The sequence below is a fragment of the Condylura cristata genome, unplaced genomic scaffold (genome assembly GCF_000260355.1).
Source record: "Condylura cristata isolate star-nosed mole 26May11 unplaced genomic scaffold, ConCri1.0 scaffold00017, whole genome shotgun sequence".
Classification (NCBI taxonomy): Eukaryota; Metazoa; Chordata; class Mammalia; order Eulipotyphla; family Talpidae; genus Condylura; species Condylura cristata.
The window spans coordinates 116,670-136,856 of record NW_004567118.1 but is presented as its reverse complement, the minus strand read 5'-3'; the positions used below and the strand labels follow the sequence as shown (position 1 = coordinate 136,856).

Below are 20,187 nucleotides of genomic sequence, written 5' to 3'. Positions count from 1 at the left end.
TGTTTTAAAAATTGGGTTATTTCTTATTGAAGTAATGTTTGTTTACATGAATGTATATGGTTTCGAAGTGTAATTTCTAAATGTGTGCATTGGGCTAGGGATGGATGTCACCACAGCACTTAACCACAGACCCAATAATCCTACACCAAGTCCAGCTGGCTCCCCCCACTCTGCGCTCCTCACCCAATCGTTCCCCTCTGTCAGCCGCCATCCTGCAGTCAAATTTCTATTATAGTTTAATTTTGTTTAGTCTTTGTTTTGTTTCTTTACATTCCACATATGAATGAACTCCTCTGGTATTTCTCTTTCTCCTCCTGATTTATTTTGTTTATCAAAGCTCAACCCAGGGCCCCTCTGTTGTTGCATGGCCAGCTTCCACCTTTTTTTAATGGCTAGGAAGTGCTCCATTCTGTCCTCACACACCATCTTTACCCACTCATCTGTTGTTGGACACTTAGGTTATTTCCACAGTTTTGTTATTGTAAGTAGTGCTTCAGTGAACCTAGGCGTGCATATATCCTTTGGAATTAGTTTTTTTGGATAGAAAGCTGGGAGTAGAATTGCTGAGTCATATGGTGGATATATTTTTATGTCTTGAGAAAGCTCCATGTTATTTTACATGGGTACTGGATCAGTCTATATTTCCACCAACAGTGTACAAATGTTCTTTTTTCTCCATACCACCATCATCACGAATTGTGTCTAGTCCTTTTGCTATGAACCCTTCTCACAGGAGTGAGGTAGTATCTTAATTGTGGCTTTGATTTATAGTTCTCTGATAATTAGTGATGATGAAACATATCTGAAAAATGTAATTATATTTAACTAAGCTTATTATTGAATATCAGCTATTTATCTACTATAAATAATAAATGTAACTTTTCTAGTATTTTTGTATTTTATTTCTATTTGTTGATGTATTTTATATTTATATGTATCCATGTCTTATTGGCTTTGTAAGGCAAAATGAATTACCAGTTATTAGGCCGATGAGAACCACAGGGAATCTGTGTGTGCATTAGGCTAGGCCTTCAACACTTGACCAGATGGTTTTCAGCTCTGCCTGAGCTTTCACATCTTGCTTATGTCTATCTTTAAGAGAAATCAGAGGTGAGAGTTTAAGACTTTCTCAAGTCTTTCCTGAGAATGTCTACAACCCTACCCATGTGTGTGATTATAGATTGGCAGGAATATATTGGAATTTTTCAGAGACCTTATATGGACTCTCATTGCCACATTTTGCTTTTAAGGTTATGTATTAGTCTATTGTTTACTCCAGATGTTACCATTTTAGGTGATAGTACTGTTAGACAATTTACCTTGGTTGTTTTTGATGAATATCCCCAGGGAAAAGACCATTTGCACTGAGCAAGCTTTGGGTCAGATCAAATAAAGACAGTTTTGTAAGTAGGGTTTTCCAAGAGTCACCAGACAGTTCTAATAATGACAGTTCTCAGGGAATAAGGCTTTGAAGCCATCATTGACTGTCAGGCTGCCGGTTTTCATTGTAATTGTAGGCTCTTGGTTTTCAAGGGTAGCTTGCTCAAGGAGATAGGAATATGTTAAGTAAAAATGCTACAAAGTTCATTCTTACTGAGTTCAGCATTTTTTTCTTGGGAGGGGGGGACTCTGGATTGTTGTAGGCCTTTGATTTATTTCCAGTCTTGAAAAAAATTCATTGATTCTACTCTGCCAGTGTTCTCATTGTTTTTATGAAGAAGAGGATTCTCAGAGGCCCTCCCTACCACTTTTGCTTGTTTCATCAGCAATTACCAGTTGAGTGAATAAATCATGTCCAGTTATTCCTCACTGGCTATGCTTCTGTAAGAACTGTGGATCATTATGCTTATTAAAGCTGAATTTTAAGAAAATCTAGTTTAACTCTAAAGTGTGTTCTATGGAATTGATTATGTAAATTGTGTAACATTTTAGGTAAATTAAGGAATGCAGTGGGTTAAGAAGCACCTTAATGTAGCCTTTGTATACAGGTATTGACCGGTTTAAGTTTTTTTTTTTTAAAGATTTATTTATTTGTACATACAGAACTGGGGTACAGGCCAGATGCTGAGGGGTGGTGAGAGGCTTCACCAGATACAGTGGGGAGCAGAACAGGCAGATCAAGGAAGTACACTGCTGAGGGGAGCAGCGGGCAGGTCAGGAGAGGTCTGCCTCTCCATGTGGGATCACATCCTGGGCAGGCGGGGATCAAACTCATGCGGAAGTGGCTTTAGCTTCTTTGTGCTGTGCTTTAACCCACTGGGCCACCAGGGAGGGCCCGGTTTAAGTTTTAAGGAAGACTTTTTCCAGGAAGGCAGAAAGGAAAGACATTCTCTTCTTTATTTTCTTCTTGACCTTCTACTTTCCAATTAATTTTTGATACTAAGGAATGTTCACATAAGAATATAAAATTTGTATGGAGAAATAAAAGACCTTTTATAGTGCTTAAACCTTTGTCAAATTCTTTATAGTATTATAAATAAATGAACAGAATTTTTTATTTAAATTGTTCCCTCTTTCATACTATCTTTTCTACATATTTTCAGGCCGTTAATAACTTGCCCAAATTTTGGGTTAAATTGCCTTACTATTGTATGCTATACCATTGATAAGAAATTGTTTTTGTTAAGTTTTAACTAAGAGGTAAGTGTAGTAGAATGATTAAGGGCAAACATTCTAGACTATGACAGGTAGATTGGAATTGTGGCTTTTCCATTTTCTATCTGTGTGATCAAAAGGGGTTTCATAAGCCTTGGTTTCCTTATGTATAGTAAGGATGATTATAGTTTTTATTCTATAGACCTATTATAAATTTAACACATAGCTTTTAGCACAGTACCTGAAACATAAATAGCATTTTGATAGTAAATACTAGCTATTATCGGTACTATAATATCAGTATTAATGATAGCAGAAACTATACTTTATACTAGAAATGTGGCCAGAATTGAGAAAATTCCTACTTTCAGGTAAATCTTTAGAAAACCTGGTGCTTATGTAAAGGTTTTTTCTCCTGGTAGCTTATTGAAACGAATCAGTTACTCAAAGAAAAGCTATTGAATCTCCTGCTACAATAATTTCTTTGTTAATGGCTGCCTTTTTTTTTTTCTCAGCATTGCAGAATGCCTTGAAGATTTTTCATAGGATTAAGGGTGGTCGAGTTGCTACTGATGAAGTAGCTACTGTATTGGAGAGCTTGGCTATCCCTGTAATTCCTAAAATTTTACAGGAAGTGTTAGCTCATGCTCATACTGACCGTGAGTTATTTGAAATGATATATTTGTATTTATCTTTCTTGAATCAAAGTTTTCTGATCCCTTCATCTCCTTTTCCCTGTTGATTCTTTCCTTTTACCATCAACACTGTATACTGATGTCTATTGTAAGAGATAGCCTAGAAAAAATAAAGGAAACATTTGGAAGATTGTTGTATTTTGATATGTTTGGTAAGAATCAAAGAGAAAAATGAATTTTTTCTTTTAAAACTTTCTCCCTCTTTTCCTGGAGTAATGGCTTGACTTTATGGACAGGTAGTTTCTCTGGTGTCAAGGGCACTGGTCCATGAGAACTGAATTTTCATCTTTATCTTGCAACTTTGATTAGAAAATATATTTGTAATGTTTAAGGAAATCTACATCTTGTAAATATATTATTATTATTCCACGATGGAATAAAAAAAAATACCCAACCACAAATGCAAATGAAACTTACAAGTTTTGGGGTCAAAGTAAAGAGATACTAAGATGGGTATATAGAAATATAAGCTTTTCAGCAAACAAGAAAAAGTGCAAATAAATAATCTAACATCACATCTAATTAAACTAGAGAAAGAACAAATGAACACAATATTAGTACAAGGGGGCCCTCCCTGGTGGCACAGCGGGTTAAAGCACAGCACTAAGAAGTTTAAGCCACTTCCGCATGAGTTCGATCCCCGCCTGCCCAGGAGCAGATCCACATGGCGCCTGCCCAGGAGGAGATCCACATGGCGAGGCAGAACTCTTCTGACACGCCTGCTGCTCCCCTCAGCAATGTACTTCGTCAATCTGCCTGTTCTGCTCCCCACTCTGTCCCTGGTGAATCCTCTCACCCTCCGCATCTCTGGCCTGTACCCCAGTTCTGTATGAATAAATAAATAAATCTTTAAAAAACAAAAAACATTAGTACAAGGAAGGAACCCATACAACTCAGAACAAAAATAGAGACCAGATCATCTCCATTATATAGAATGAGACAGTATAAAGATCAATGAAACTAAGAGCTGGTTCTTTGAGAGACTAAACAAAATTTACCTCTTTAATTAGATTTACTGAGGAAAACAGAGATGACTCAAAGTAAGTCAGAAATGAAAGAGGTTACAATGGATGCCATAAAAACAGATCATAAGTTATTACTGTGAACATCTACCTACCAACAAGTTGGATAATCTGGGATAAATAGAGAAATGATTGGAATTGTGCAACTTTCCAAGACTGAATCATGAAGAAACAGAAAATCTAAGCAGACTGACCCATAGGAAGGAAATTGAAACAGGGTTAAGAAACCTCCCTAAGACAGAAGTCCAAAATCAAATTATTACACTGGTAAAGTCCACCAGACATGCAAATATCTAATACTCTCAGATGCTTCCAGAAAATTGAAGGGAAGGAAATGCTTCCTAACTTTTTTTTTTTTTCGCTGCCACTGTTACCCTGATCTTAAAACCAGACAAGTACATCACAAAAAGAGAAGCCTACAGGTCGATATTTCTGATGTACCTCAGTGAAAATATTCTCAACAAAGTATCCTGATTCCTAGCTTTGGGCCTTAAATTTTGGCTAATTCTTTTGATGGAAAGCTCCTGTATTAAGGAGAAAAAATGGTCTTAGCCTTACGTTTTAGTGTGTACTGAATTATTTTATTTTATTTTTTTTATTAAAGATTTATTTGTTCATACAGAGCTGGGGTACAGGCCGGAGATCCAGGGATAGTGAGAGGCTTCACCAGAGACAGGGTGGGGAGAAGAACAGTCAGATCGAGGAAGTACACTGCTGAGGGGAGCAGCGGGCGGGTCAGGAGGGGTCTGCCACGCCATGTGGTCACCTCCGGGGCAGGCGGGAATCGAACTCATGCTGAAGTGGCTTTAGCTTCTTAGTGTTGTGCTTTAACCCGCTGCGCCACCAGGGAGGGCCGTGTACTGAATTATTAATTCACAGTTCCAGGTATTACTCTAGACTCATAATTTTTGGTCCTTTATTCCTACTTTCACACATTTCTGTGTTGTTTATATATTTAAATAGAATGGCAGCTGTATTTGTATTAAAGAGAAAAATGCAGTATTTGAAGTTATTCCTTCTGTTACAGGTAACTTCATGGTGGATATTGGGGATATTATATTTACTTTGGATGAACTACAGCAACAGTATGAGGATGTTTGTAAGTGACCTTTTGTTGCTATAACAAATTTTATCCATAAATAAATTGTCTTTAGTTTAAATCCTAATTATAGGTTTGATTTTATATCAGGTTTAAAAGTCTTCTCTGAACATTTTACTTTAACTCTTAAAAAACCCTAAATATATGGGCCCTCCCTGGTGGCGCAGCAGGTTAAAGCACAGCACAAAGAAGCTTAAGCCACTTCCGCATGAGTTCGCCCCAGAAGAGATCCACATGGGGGGCAGACCTGTCCTGACCCACCCGCTGCTCCCCTCAGCAGTGTACTTCATCGATCTGCCTATTCTGCTCCCCGCTCTGTCTATCGTGAATCCTCTCACCCTCCACATCTCTGGCCTGTACCCCAGTTCTGTACAAATAAATAAATACATCTTTAAAAAAAAAAACCCTAAATATACTTAAAGAATATTGATTACATAATATAATGATCTCATATTTATTTTTTCTGCTTTTATCTTTTCCTTAATATTTGGCAACATAAAATCAATTTTAAAACAAAATAGGGACCCTCCCTGGTGGCACAAAAGGTTAAAGCATAGCATTATAAAGCTATCCATAGCCATTGCAGCACGAGTTTGATACCCAGCCAGGGAGGTGACCCACCTGGCGCAGCAGACCTCTCCTGACCCCCCTGCTGCTCCCCTCAGCAGTGGATTTGAGTATATCTGCCTGTTCTGCTCCCCACTCTGTCTCTGGTGGAACCTGTCACCCCCTACCCCACACCTCTGGTTTGTACCCCAGTTCTGTATGCATAAATAAATAAATCTTCAAAAAAAATAGTAACATAAATAAGATTAGTATTTAATTTATAATTTATGGATCATTATAACATCTTGACTTTGTTTAATGATCTTTTATATGCTCTTTATATCATTTGTTATTTAGTTTTTCTTATTAAGTACATTGTTTTGCTCTCTTCCTATTGAACATTGTCATTCCTTATTCTTTCTCTTTGTCCAAATACTATTTGGTCATGAGTATTTATGTACAGAATATTAAGAGTTATATAGTTCTAGAAGAACAGCTACAATAAAGCAGTCCCTTGCTTATCTTCCCCTCAGCTTTTGCTGAGGCAAATATTTTACATGTTTTAACTGATTATTTGATATATATGTTTATATTTCCACTTGTCAATTTTTAAAATTTTGGGTAGACATAGTAAACTTACTACCATGAGAAAATAAGAACTCTGGTCAGTTTCTCTTTTCCTGCCCCTACTCCATCATCGCATACCCATCCATCCACCCAATATAGTTACATGGTTGATTGATTTTATTTGATTTGGATTGATTTTAATTCAATATAGTAAGTCCTCCCTTAACACTGTGGATATGTTCTTGGAACTGTCACTTTACGTGAAACAATGGATAAGCAGACCCATTTTACTAAGCAAAATTCATGTAAGCACAAGTTAAATTCCTATGATATAGTTCTGATCACAAAAACGTCATCAAATTTCTAAAGGTCTCAAACACTTCTAATATTAAATAATTTGTATTTTCCTTTCATCCGTTTAGTTTCCATCATGCTTTTTTTCAACTTAGGGTCACGGGAGACCAGAGCCTATGTAGACCAAGGACCAATCCTGGCAGGACACATTGACTACAGGGCACACTTACCCACACACTTATTGACACTCGGGCGACGTGGACATGCCTGTGACCCAATGTGCCTCTCTGGATGTGGGAGGAAGCGAGGGTACCCTGAGAACACCCAGGCAGGTGGGGAAGGTGTGCACACTCCACACAGGCAGCGGCCCTAACTGGGCACTGATTTTTTTTTTCTCATCAACAGTATAAAGAAATGATGTTGAATGAAATGACATCATTTGAAGACAGGCTATATTTATATTAGCATGTTTATGTTAGTGTTAAAGCTGGGCCGTATATCTTCAGCAAGGGAAAGAGAATGAAAACCCTATGCTCATATAGTCCTCTACCATCCCATACACATAAAATATGCTTTCAGTCACTGTGTTGATGTGGTTGTGTGGTAATTCCATAAATTCTACCATTTCTTAGTAAGTTTCTATTCATTTTTCTACTGATAATGACGTCGCTATGTCGGTTAATTTTCAACGGGATGCTGTATGTTGTGAAGTGTGTTGCTGCCACTGGATCCTGTAAGTTCTTCAAATAGTGTTGGGTTTTAATCTCATGCAGTGAGTTGCTTGACATCGATTATCAGCTGGAGCCTTTTGAGCCTTGCTTTTTAGCTTTCCAAGGGTAATCTCGGTTTTTATGCTAATTTAACTCCCTGCTAAGGTAGCATCCTTTGGATGACTCTGCTGAATGCCCTATGCATGAGGTGTCTGCCCTGATGAGTAGGATCACAAGTCTTTCTCAATTCTCAGCTGCAGGCATTGTTCTACCTACACTTTTTCTAGTAGTTCTTTCCTTGCTTTTGGCTAGTTTCTTCTCATATATGTGCAAATCAATATTCTGCTAGAAGTTCAAATGAATCTCTTTGATGCTCTTCAGGGCTCAGCATTTCTTCTTCCAGCATTATGCGCTCATGGTCTAGCCGCCTTCGCCTGGGTGGTTTCTGTTTCTTCTACTCATTCAGGCCAGCAGGTTCTATTCAGGTTTTACTTTGCTGTGCGATAGTAACTTTGAATAGGCTTGGATGGAGTATTTTAATATATTGCATTTAACTTAGTTAATAGTTCAATCTTTTGACTATGAGCTCAGTTATTTCAACCTATCTTGGTTTTTGTACTTAAGTAACTTATAGTTTCTTAAACAGCTTTTGTGAGAACTTAGTTGTTTTTTTAAAATTTTTTTAATATTTTATTTTAATTTATTTATTTATGTATACAGAACTGGGGTGCAGACCAGAGGTACAGAAGTGGTAAGAGGAATCACCAGTGATGGAGTGGGGAGCAGAACAGGCAGAATGACAAAGTATACTGCTGAGGGGAGCAGCAGGCGGGTCAGGAGAGGTCTGCCGTGCCCTGTGGATCACCACCGGGTCAGGGATCCAACACACACTGTGGCTAGCTTGCAGTGCTGCGTTTAACCCACAGAGTCACCAGGGAGGGCATGCAGAACTGGGGTACAGGCCAGAGGCTCAGGGGCGGTGAGAGGCTTCACCAGAGACAGAGTGGGGAACAGAACAGGCAGATTGACGAAGTACACTGCTGAGGGGAGCAGCGGGCGAGGTCAGAGAGGTCTGCCGCACAATGTGGTCACCTCCGGGGCAGGCGGGGATCGAACTCATGCGGAAGCGGCTTTAGATTCTCAGTGCTGTGCTTTAACCCGCTGCGGCACCAGTGAGGGCTCCCAGTTATTATTTTTTAAAAAATATTATAAACTGTACAGGTAAACGAAACAATTGAATATGTTTCTTTTCTTCTTAGCTATCATGGAAGGGGCAACCTTGGATGAAACCACTTGGAAAAGAAAGTTACCAAGTATAACAGGGAGCCATGTAAAATATAAGAGGAGACACACTTCACCTCAACTGTTATTATCCCAAAAGTCAAGTGGAAAAGACCTTCAATATCATCAAACTATGGAAAATAATGACCTTAAATTTAAAAGCCCCAAAAGAACTGTGCAAACAAAAAAATACCTGGGTGGGGTTGATAACAGTGATGCAGGATTCCAGGAACCATATTCAAAGGAAGGAATAAACTTTAAGAAAAGTTTGGAGAAAGTTGAAATTCATGATTCAAAATTAAAACCACAGAATTTGAAGAGTACTAACGGACTCAAAAAGTCCCTGGATAAAAGTGATACTATCAGTATCCCAAAACTTCAGAAACCATCTGAAAGAAGGCGATCCAGCCTCCCTAAACAGTTTTCATTTAAGGAAAAACCTACAATTAATGCATTGGGTCAGTATCATATATATAACTCAAAATCTATGTCCTTGAGTTCTTGAATTATCACAGAAATGATACAAATCAGTTAGGCAGTCATAGACATTTCAGTTGTCAATATTCTGGGTAAACACCACTTCTGGTACTTAGGATAAAGATTATAATACTGTGAATTTGATGGAGGTTCCTTTTTAGATATTCTCTTTTTGGGGAACCTAATTTTGGCTGATAAACTTATTCAATGATTAATTATGGTTATTCAGTTTCCCTGGGAAGTAGATGATCTGTTTTCCTTTGAAAATATTTATTTTGTAATTTATGTAACCACATGTATAAGAAAATGTTTGTGAAATTTTGGTTAGTATTCCATAATTTTAAATATTATCTCCATATTATTTCAGATATTATCTCTTAAGGACATGAGACTATCAAAAGGAAATAACACTCCCAAGACTTTATGGTCTTCTCAAAGATGAGCAGTGGTTTCTCAGTATAGGTTCCCTTCTATTTTCCTCACAGACATACTTCAGTAAACACTTCTTCAGGCCTTGGCTGGTTACTTAAGTTATACTTATTTTCTTTGAAGAAACGTGCTGACTTTTTAATTTAATTTAGCATTGAATTAAATGGCTCCTTGTATTAATGATTATTGGATGAAAAATTAGTGATTCTTGTACACTGATTATACACTGATGTATATACTCTAACTTGGTGGTAGAAGTTGGTGATATTAAATAGACAGAAAGCTGTTCATTGTGATTACTGAGGTGCAGCTGCTGCCTTCTGCTTCAGGGTTCTATTTCCCAGTTCTTTGTGCTTCAATAAGCATTAGAGCTCTGATTAGAGGAATAAGAGGTCGTAGGCTTAGCCAGTGAGCTGAAGAGGTCTCAAGAGACAGTAGTTATCTACCTTTCTGGTGTCACAATAAATCAAATCATATCACCTACCATGGCCATACTTCATTTTCTGTATCTAGAGCAGTGTGAAAGAGTATACCTGGATTAACTAACTTCTCTAAATAATTGGTGATAGTTGAGCATCTGTTAAATCTGACTGTCTTTTAAAACATGTTTAACCTTTCATTTTTTAAAATTGAGGTAACTTGTTTACATTTTTGTTTGTGTTTTAGAGGTATGATATAATTTTTTAAAATATACTTTTTTTTTTTAAAGATTTAATTATTTGTACATACAGAACTGGGGTACAGGCCAGAGGCTTTGGGGTGGCGAGAGGCTTCACCAGAGACAGAGCGGGGAGCAGAACAGGCAGATCGACGAAGTACACTGCTGAGGGGAGCAGCGGGCGGGTCAGGAGAGGTCTGCCACGCCATGTGGTCACCTCCGGGGCAGGCGGGAATCGAACTTATGCGGAAGCGGCTTTAGATTCTCAGTGCTGTGCTTTAACCCGCTGCGCCACCAGGGAGGGCCAAAAAAATATACTTTTTTTTACATCATTGTTCATTTTTATACAAAGTTTGATTTCTCAGGGATAGTCCCCATAAAATTCCTACCATCACCATCTTGTGCTCTTCCCGCCCCTGTTTTAATCCCTCCTCCTGCCCTGCTGAATGTCTCAGATTTATAATTTGCCTTTAGTTTTCTTTTTTTTTTTTCCATTCCTGATGCCTTATTTGGTTCCCATTCAATTGTTTTCCTTTTTTCTTCTAAATTAGGGATTGAAGTAATTTTAAGTTTGTAAGCACTACACAAAAGTAAAGCAGTGTTATATACTCTTCAGCTACTTTCCCCAAGTGTTAGGATATTGTATAACCACAGCACAATAATCTAAACCAGGAAATGAATACTGATATAACATGGTTTAGACCTTACTCAATTTTTGTTAGTCCCATAAGTGTTCTTTTTCTGTTCCAGGATCTCATCCATCATCATACAGTACATTGTGTTGTCATGTAACCTTAGTCTCCTCTAAAAAGGGATGATTTCTCCACCTTTCGTGACATTCATACTTTTCAAGAGTATTGACTAATTATTTTGTATAATATCCTTCATTTTGGGCTTTTCTTATGTTTCTTTGTGAATAAATTGGGATTATGCATTTTTGGTCAGAATAACACAGAAGCGATGTTATTCCCATCTCAGTGCCTCAAATTAGGAAGTTTCTGGTGGCTGTATGTTTCAGCTTCTGGGACTTTATGATTGTGAAGGTTGTGGACTGGTATGGTAGAATGATGAGAAGAGGAAGATTTCAATTTTGTTTGGAATTCTGGAATTTAGGTAAAACACATTGTTCTTTTAGTCTTTGAACTCATTCATTCTATTATATTCATACTAGGTAGCAGCATTGGCTGGGTTTCTGAAGCAGTTTGTTCCTCCAAACAAATACTTATAAATGTTTATAGAATTTCAGAACTCTTTTGTGTTGAATTATAAGAAAACAGGTCAGTTTATAGCTAATATGTATAAGATGTAGCTAATAGTGAGAGAAAAGTATTCTTTTATAAATAATTAGATGAAAATTGCTTTTTGATTACTATTATTATTCAATTATTGCTTAAAACACATAAATTCTGTTGCTGAATTTCCCTTCACATTTTGTGTTTTTAGGAAATGTCCTTGAAGCTATCAGTAAACTCCAAGAAGATTATATTGCTGCAGAAGAACTTCAATCTATCTTGCCTTCAATAGGAATTACTTTATCAGATAGAGAGTTCCAGAAGATTGTGACAAACACTGCTAGAAATGGTGAGAGATTGATGATATCAATTTTTTAGAGAAAATTGGGAACATTTATGGGATAGTACTACATGCTGGAAAAAGTTCTCTCAATTAGGAATGGAACAAGGTGGGTGATTCTAAAGATTCAGAAAGCAGAGCTTGCCTCTTAAGGCTGCCTGTCAGTGTCTCTGCAGATAGAAACGCACTGTCTTTTTTTTCTTTTCCTTAATGAACTTGCTCTCATGATGAAAAAATTAAAAGAAGAAGATTTAGAAAGATCAGATATAAAGCAAAAATTGGTTAAAAAATTTCCTAGGTGGCCCGGCCAAATGGATTGATTTGGGGGAGCAATGTCTGTTGTATCTCAGAATTGTTACAGCAAACTCTTACTTATGTCCCTCTATGGATATGCTTTCTAGTGTGGGACAGATACTGAGGGGGAATTATCCTGTTGTAAAAGATTAAGGTGGTAAGACCACAGTATCTAAGGGGTACATAAATCTCCAAGCAAATAGCATAGGGATCCAAGGAAAAATAACTGGAGACCCCAAAAATAACATAGCTAGGAATTTAGGGCTTAACACTCAAGGCAGGCCCTTTCCATGTAGATGTCAGAGGGTGTATACTAGTCATCAGCCTAAGCTCAAGGCAGAGTTTGAGAAATGGGTTTTTATTTTAGAGAAGGTTTTCTACCATCAAGTAAGAATTTTCATAGAAATTCACTTGAGGAGAGGGTACCAGAAACATTTTGGGAAAAGACTGACTTTAATATTAGAAGTGAAATCTTAGAAGCTGAGCAAGATTTCTTAGCTATAGCAAGTAGGAAAGATTTGTGAAAAACATCTAAAAGACTAGGTGCTACTATTTATGGAGTCCTTTCTGCTGCTGCTTGGGTTTGGCATGGTCGCCTAGCAGCTAGCCACTAGGGGTGAGCTGGAGAGCGTGGGGTCTCTCAGGCCAGTAGTATTGTTGGGGGTCTTCATAGATAGCACATTGCCTGGGTTTTCATTGGTGGTATGAGAAAGACTCCTCAACTTTCTCACGGCCCATCTCTATGGAGATGTTACCTTTCGCCTGTATTTAAAGAGAGTACTTGACTCAGTGCTCTCGCACTATGCTTTTTTTGTATCCTTGGTGCTAACTTAGTCCTTGGCACCAGGCATATTACCTGGTGAGGGCATATTACCTCAGTAACTGCTGAAATGAAATGAACTGACCTAATTTAGAAAGATTTATGTAACAAAACAAATGTGAAGGAGAGAGGATGGTGATGGAGTAAGTGATCAAGTAATTTTTTCATAGTTGTATTAAAATGTGAATTTTGGGCAAAAATACAAAAGACATAATCTAAATTCTTTATTTTACAGAAGATGGGATGATGAAGTTAGATGACTTTTTAAGTACTCTCTCTAAGGAGCAAAGTCTTCCTGAATATAATGGTAAGTAGGACATGTATTTTAAAAATGCTTTGGAGGGAAGCATAGTTAGGTTGAGAAGAATTAGGTTTAAAACCGAAATGAGTTTGCTTTTGGATAGATCCTTATTAGTCTTGAAACCCTATGGAAAGCTATTTACCAGTTTTAAAAAGACTTGCAATATAGGGGTAATAATAGCTGAGTTGCTTATTGGGTTGTTATATAGATTTTACAAACTGAAAAATGTCACATAAACAGACAATAATAATAATGATAACGAGGAGGCCAAATAGGCAATTTGTCTCATTGTTAGCAATTGATGGGTAACTAGATTTTAATTTTTTATAATTACACTATAAATAGTATACTCATTTGGTTTCCTTTATTTTAGTATTTATTTTTAAATAACAATTCTGTTGAGGTAAATTTACATACATGAGGCTCATCCATGCATTGATTTTTATTAAACTTACAGAGTTGTACAACTATTTTTTTAAAGATTTTATTTATTTATGCATACAGAACTGGGGTACAAGCCAGAAGTGCAGGGGCAGTGAGAGGATTCACCAGAGACAGAGTGGGGAGTAGAACAGGCAGGTTGAGGGAGTACACTGCTGAGGGGAGCAGCGGGCAAGACAGGAGAGGTCTGCCTCGCCATGTGGGTCACCTCCAGGACCTGGGGTTGAGCTTGTACTGAAGTAGCTGTGGCCAGTTTGCAGTGCTGAGTCCTAACTTGTTAGGCCACCAGGAAGGGCCAGAGTTGTACAACTATCACCACAATCTAGTTATTGCTTTATTTTTTATATACATATATAAAATTAAATATACAAGATTATTTTCAAAATACAAATCAAGTATACAAAATTATTTTGCTTTATTTTTATATACAGATATACAAGTATCAAATACACAAAATTATTTTTCAAAATACAAATCAAATATACAAAATTATTTTTCAGCAAGATTAAAATGAGAAATGAAGGATATTAAGAGTTCTGTTTTTATTTCCACCTAGTTAGCCATATACTAAAAAAGAAAGATGAACTTTAATTTTGCCTTTGATAGGAATTACTTCAATTACTTCAATAGAAATGCTTTATTTTCAGTGGTGACTAATGTCATTAAAGCCATCGATAAAATTAAAAATGAAAATGTTGATTTTGAGGATCTGAATATGTGTCTTCAAAACTTTGGCATTTATCTTTCTAAACCAGAATTTGAGAAGTTCACAGATTTGATTGAAGTTGATGGTAAGTGATGTTATTTTCAGGAAAACTAGATATACATCTGAAAAGAGTCAATTTACTATTTTTCCTTTAAATGATGAATTTATTATTTTTATTAGAAAAATATTAAAAATAAGTTAATATAGAAAAGTACAAATAACTCAAAAGTACAAAAAAATCAAAACCCATTATCCGCAAATGATCAACATTGATAGTCTTTTCAGATATTTTCCCCCTAGGGAATAAGTACAAAGAAAATAAAGTAAGATTTGTAATTTTTCTCTGAAAAGGTAGAAGTCAGGACAAAAGGCATTAAATAAAGCAAAAAGAATTCTTATTTTGTCAAAACTCATCATAATGAAGTGTCAGTGTCCTTATAACAAAGCCGCACCTCTCCTGAAAGGCACGTGCAGCAGTGAGTTAGACAAATGGTGGGGTTGTAGATGAAGTAAGAATGGCTAAGAGTTTATTATCAAAAAAAGAAGAAACTGTTATTGGTGAAGAGGTGCACAAAGAGAACCACTTTGTTGGGTGGGGTGTAAAATTGATGCGGCCCTTATGGAACTCGAAATGGGGATTCCTCAAAAAATTAATAGCTGAAGAATATGAGGACACTACTTGAAGAAATATATGCATCCCCTTTTCATCACAGTGTTTATTCACAACAGCCAAGAGTTGTAAGCAACCTAAATGTCCATTGAACAGATGATTAGATACAGAAGAGGTGGTGTATCTACACAATGGAATATTATTCAGCTATTATAAAAAATGAAATCCTGCCATTGGCAACGACATGGATGAACCTGGCATATACTATGCTAAGTGTAAGATGGAGAAAGATGAGCACCACTTGAAGATAAATACCATATGGAAGATAAATGAATAAACAAAATGAAACACAAAATATAAGAACAAAATGCTGGTTACTGGAAGGGAGTGAGTAGGGGAGTGGCTAAGTCCGATAAAAGGGGTGAGTTGTATGGTGAAGGACGGAAGCTATACTTTTGGTGACAAACATCACATATTATACAATGATTTATAATGCTGTATACACCGGAAACTGATGATATAAAATAATGTTACTTCAATAATTGTAAAAAATGGTTGTAAATTGATAATATTTGCAGTTATAGAGTTCATGATAATGTAGCTTCTAATTTTTCATAATAAAAAGTAAAAAGGAAATAAGCACGCATCTAAATTGTATGGAGATCTATGTGGAGAGCATAAGACTTCTGTTGAAATACACATAAATAACAGGAGCCTACTGTGTGACTGGTAGCCTGATGGAGGAGAAACCACTTGTTCCTAATCTTTGATCTTGTCTTTCCTTTTGGGACCTTAGAAAAAACAGTCGTGATAGCATGTTTAAGTAGATTTTTTTTTTTAAGATTTATTTATTTATGCATACAGAACTGGGGTACAGGCCAGAGATGTGGAGGGTGAGAGGATTCACCAGAGACAGAGTGGGGAGCAGAACAGGCAGATCCACGAAGTACACTGCTGAGGGGAGCAGCGGGCGGGTCAGGAGAGGTCTGCCACACCATGTGGTCTCCTCGGGGCAGGCGGAAGTGGCTTTAGCTTCTCAGTGCAGTGCTTTAACCCACTGAGCCACCAGGGAGGGCCATGTTTAAGTAGATTTTAAAAAACCATATAAAGTAACTCATTCTTCATTCTTATACATATCTTAGTTGTTGCAAGGTCAAGGCAAAATAATGTAAGTTAAAAGTTTAAAATGTTGGATGCTTCTGAAAAGCATATATATTCAAAGATATATTTATTTTGCATATAGAACTGGGGTATAGGCCAGTGGAGTAGGGGCAGTGAGAGGATTCACCAGAGACAGAGTGGGGAGCAGAACAGGCAGATTGAGGATGTACACAGCAGGGAGACAGGAGAGGTCTGCTTCACCACTTGGGTCAGCTCCTGGGGGGAGGGAAGGGGGGATCAAACTCCTGCTGCGGAGGCTGTGATAGCTTCGTAGGGCTGCGCTTTAACCCTTTGCACTACCAGGGAGGGCCCTGAAAAGAAGGCCTTTAATTGATTTTCTTTGTGTTTTCCAGTTTTTACTTTTTGCCTGTAAGTTGAATTGTTTTTTTCTTCTTATACTCATGTTTTTAGTGGTTAGTATTAGCTGATCTATACTTTGTTTTGCATAATTCAATATTTGTCACAATGATTTAATATTTGAAGATACTGAAGAAAATGTGTTCTTTTCCCTTTAGAAATGAACAAAGTGAATTTTAAAGAATTCATTGATACTATGATGAACAACATAGAGCGCTTGCCTGAAAAATTATGTATGTATATGAAAGCATCATAAGTTACACTTCTGTGGATCAAACAATTTGAAAAAGTTTTAGAAGAGTATAATATACTAAAAGAGCTAGTCATCAGAAAAGTAAAATGCCAGAGTTACTGCTGTTAAGTTTGACTTTAATCTTCTTGATTACGGAACCCTAAATCTAGAACAGCTTCCTTATACAAATGAATTGAAAGCTACCATAATCTTGACCTCTTATCCTCACTTACTGTAGTGAGGTTACTATTGAGAGATAGGACCATGTGTGTGATATTCCTTGGAGGGAAGATTTAAAGTGCCTTTCCACTTATGCCATCTAGTGACTATAGTGAGCACCAATCTGTAGAACTTAATGGTTGCAGCTGTTCTGTTCCAACATTTCCTGAGCCAGGGTGATAGTGCCCCGCTTTCTGTTAAAAGGTGAGTATGCTAAGATGAAAAAGATAGCTGTTGCCACTAAAAATCCCATTGTAAAGAAATGTAAGATTACATATGTATATTTTAAATGAAGGTAGTTTAAAAGTCAGGACCACCTCTAAATAATGTACAGTGTTGTAAACCTTTGTTACCTCAAACAAAAAAACAGGGTTAAAAATGGCACTGTATTATATTGTGCTTACATATTACACAATAGTAAATTCTAAATAACAGATATTTTTTAACCTTATAAATCGATTTTGTTTCCTATACAAGGGAACATAATAGATTAAAAGATTATTTGCTTTGTCACTCCATTTTTCCTAGAAATTTCAATTTCATGAAGATAAATTTTCTTAGCTCAGAGTAGTATAAAATAATATCTTATTCATATCTGAAGTTATAGTCTCCTAATTTCCCTCGCACCTGATTAGCTCTTCCTTAACAAAAAATTGACATGTAATGGACATATGACATCATGTTAGCTTAACATGTATGTGTGTTCATTTGCTGCACCTATATGTTGCAATGTGATTACTGCTATGTTAACTATCATCTCCACCCTATCCCACAATATTATTCCTTTGTTAGTGGTGAGAATAGTTAAGATCAGTCTCTTAGTGACGTTCAGGCATATAGACCAGTACAATTAACTAGAATCACATTGTGCATTAGGCCCTCAGAATTTGTCTTCTCATTGTAAACTGGTGCCCTTTGACCAATAGCTCCCTAATTTTCCCCCCTCCTGAGCCCCAGTAACCACTATTTTATGGTTTGTATGAATTTGACCATTTTAGATTCTGCATATACGTGAGATCAGGCAACATCTATTTTTCTCTGTCTGATTTATTTTACTTAACGTAATGCCCTCAAGGTCCATTCATGAGTCCCAAATGATAGGATTTCCTTGTTTCTCATAACTGAATAATAGTTCATTGTGTACTTATGACTCTTTTGGGTCTTGTTTCCGATCTGTTGCTGTTCTGCTGCCTCTTAAGTATTAGTATGATTCCAGACTCTATTCAGGCTCTTCCTGAGGAATCTTCCTGCTTTAATATCTAGCTCCTTTCAGTCCCTCTTTATAGCAAGCAATGCACATAAACATAATTCTTTTTCTTCAATAAATTTATTCTTTCCCTAAACTTTCTTCTCTGTAACTGACAACACTGCCCAACAGCCACTTAGGTCTCAACCCTTGGAGTTCTTCATGGCTCTAGCCCCCTTAACCTTTCATTTAGTTTCTTTATATTTACAGATATGAATAAGATACTATGTTACCCAACTCTGTGCTGATAAAATTTATCTCTGTGAAATTGAAATTCCTCAGAAAAATGACAGCACAAATAATTTTTTAAGCTATTATGTTCTCTTGTATAAAAGTCAAACAAAATTTTGAGTTACATTCTCAAAATACATCCAGTCAGTCCATTTTATAATTATCAGCAGAATGATCTTTTACCCATTTTATAATGAGATCATCTCATTCCCCTTTTAAATATCTAACAAAGGTTTTCTATTGGAATTTTAATAAAAACAATTTTTTCCCCCATGGGTTTCAGTGGTAGACTGAAGAGGAGGTAGGATCCAGGGAAAATTTGAGAGGGGGGAGGGAGATGTAGAGCAAATCTATTTAATTCTTGGTTTTATCAGTTGGAGAAACTTTAATTCCTGACAACTCCATTGTATAAATTTCTTGGACAAGCATATTGAAAACTTGTGTTTTATCTATCTTTTAGTATTATCTGATACTATTGAAAACCTCCAGAATCTCAGCAAAGAGACTATCGGTGCTTCTGATCTATGGAACATTCTGTCTAGTTTAAATAGAAATTTAAAAAAAGATGAGTTCCTAGCTTCACTGGAATTAGCAAAAACTGATGGTGCGTATTCCAAACCCTAAAATTAAAAATACATCTAAGTATGTGATATTATTTTTTATTAGTCTGTATTTGTCCTCATATCTTGCATCTGATGCACACGCACTGGTATATACACTTAGGAACTATAAATAAAGCTCAAATTATTTGGCTGGCTTATAGAAAGATGTTAGTATCTAATTCATTATTACTCCAAATTGATCAGATATGCATTGACTGCCTTGAAGTTGTGTAACATGTTATTGGAAAATATCATAGCCCAGTGAACACAGCTGGTATTCTTAGGAAATGCTGAGAGCATTTTTATTATAATACTACTTGGGATACCCATACTGTTTTGTTGCAAAAAGCTTTTATTTAATTTGTTAGGAAAACACCTGCTGTGGGGCTGCTACTTCTACGTAGCAAGTAAAAAGAGATTCAAGCAAAATGGAAGTTCAAACTAATACTATAAAACCAGTCATGTAGACTAAACAGTGTAAAATAAGACGCCATCATTTACAGCTAATATTCTCCATGCAGGAGAGAAGGGCGTACAGGACAATGGTGCACTTCCACTCCCTGGACAATGGTGCACTTCCACTCCCTGTTCTTAGCACCTTGATGTTACAAATGTACTTTGGACTTTTTTTGTGAAGAAAGTGTATGCACAACTATTCTAGCCAAAAGCATACTGCCTGGGGCCTTTGTCCAAGAACAGTTCTTCTCTGTGAACATTGCTTGCTTGCTCCATTAGTCTGTTTAATTGACGCTGGTAATTTGTTCAAGTGTGTTGATAGTTTTGTTTGTTGGAATATTTGCCGTGAGGTTAATGAATACAGATACCTGACAATAGGTACTTTCCCCTTCTCTTTTCCTCTGTGGGTAGGTAATAGTTGGAGAATCATTTGATGTTGGGAAAGTTGTTTTTTTTTTTTTCTTAAGATTTATTTTTTGTGCATACAGAACTAGGGTACAGGCCAGAGGCTCAGGGGCGGCGAGAGGCTTCACCAGAGACAGAGTGGGGAGCAGAACAGGCAGATC

At 36.8% G+C, this 20,187-nt stretch overlaps 1 protein-coding gene across 1 annotated transcript in view; it reads left to right on the top strand.

Moving 5' to 3' along the window:
• The window catches only part of EFCAB13 (EF-hand calcium binding domain 13), a 49,670-nt gene that overhangs the window by 13,446 nt on the left and 16,037 nt on the right, over nt 1–20,187 (top strand). The window contains exons 6-12 of the mRNA XM_004684046.2: nt 5,340–5,411; nt 8,788–9,267; nt 11,817–11,954; nt 13,295–13,366; nt 14,449–14,592; nt 16,794–16,868; nt 19,024–19,167. Coding sequence (XP_004684103.1) covers nt 5,340–5,411; nt 8,788–9,267; nt 11,817–11,954; nt 13,295–13,366; nt 14,449–14,592; nt 16,794–16,868; nt 19,024–19,167 — 1,125 coding nt within the window. The remainder of the gene's footprint in view (nt 1–5,339; nt 5,412–8,787; nt 9,268–11,816; nt 11,955–13,294; nt 13,367–14,448; nt 14,593–16,793; nt 16,869–19,023; nt 19,168–20,187) is intronic.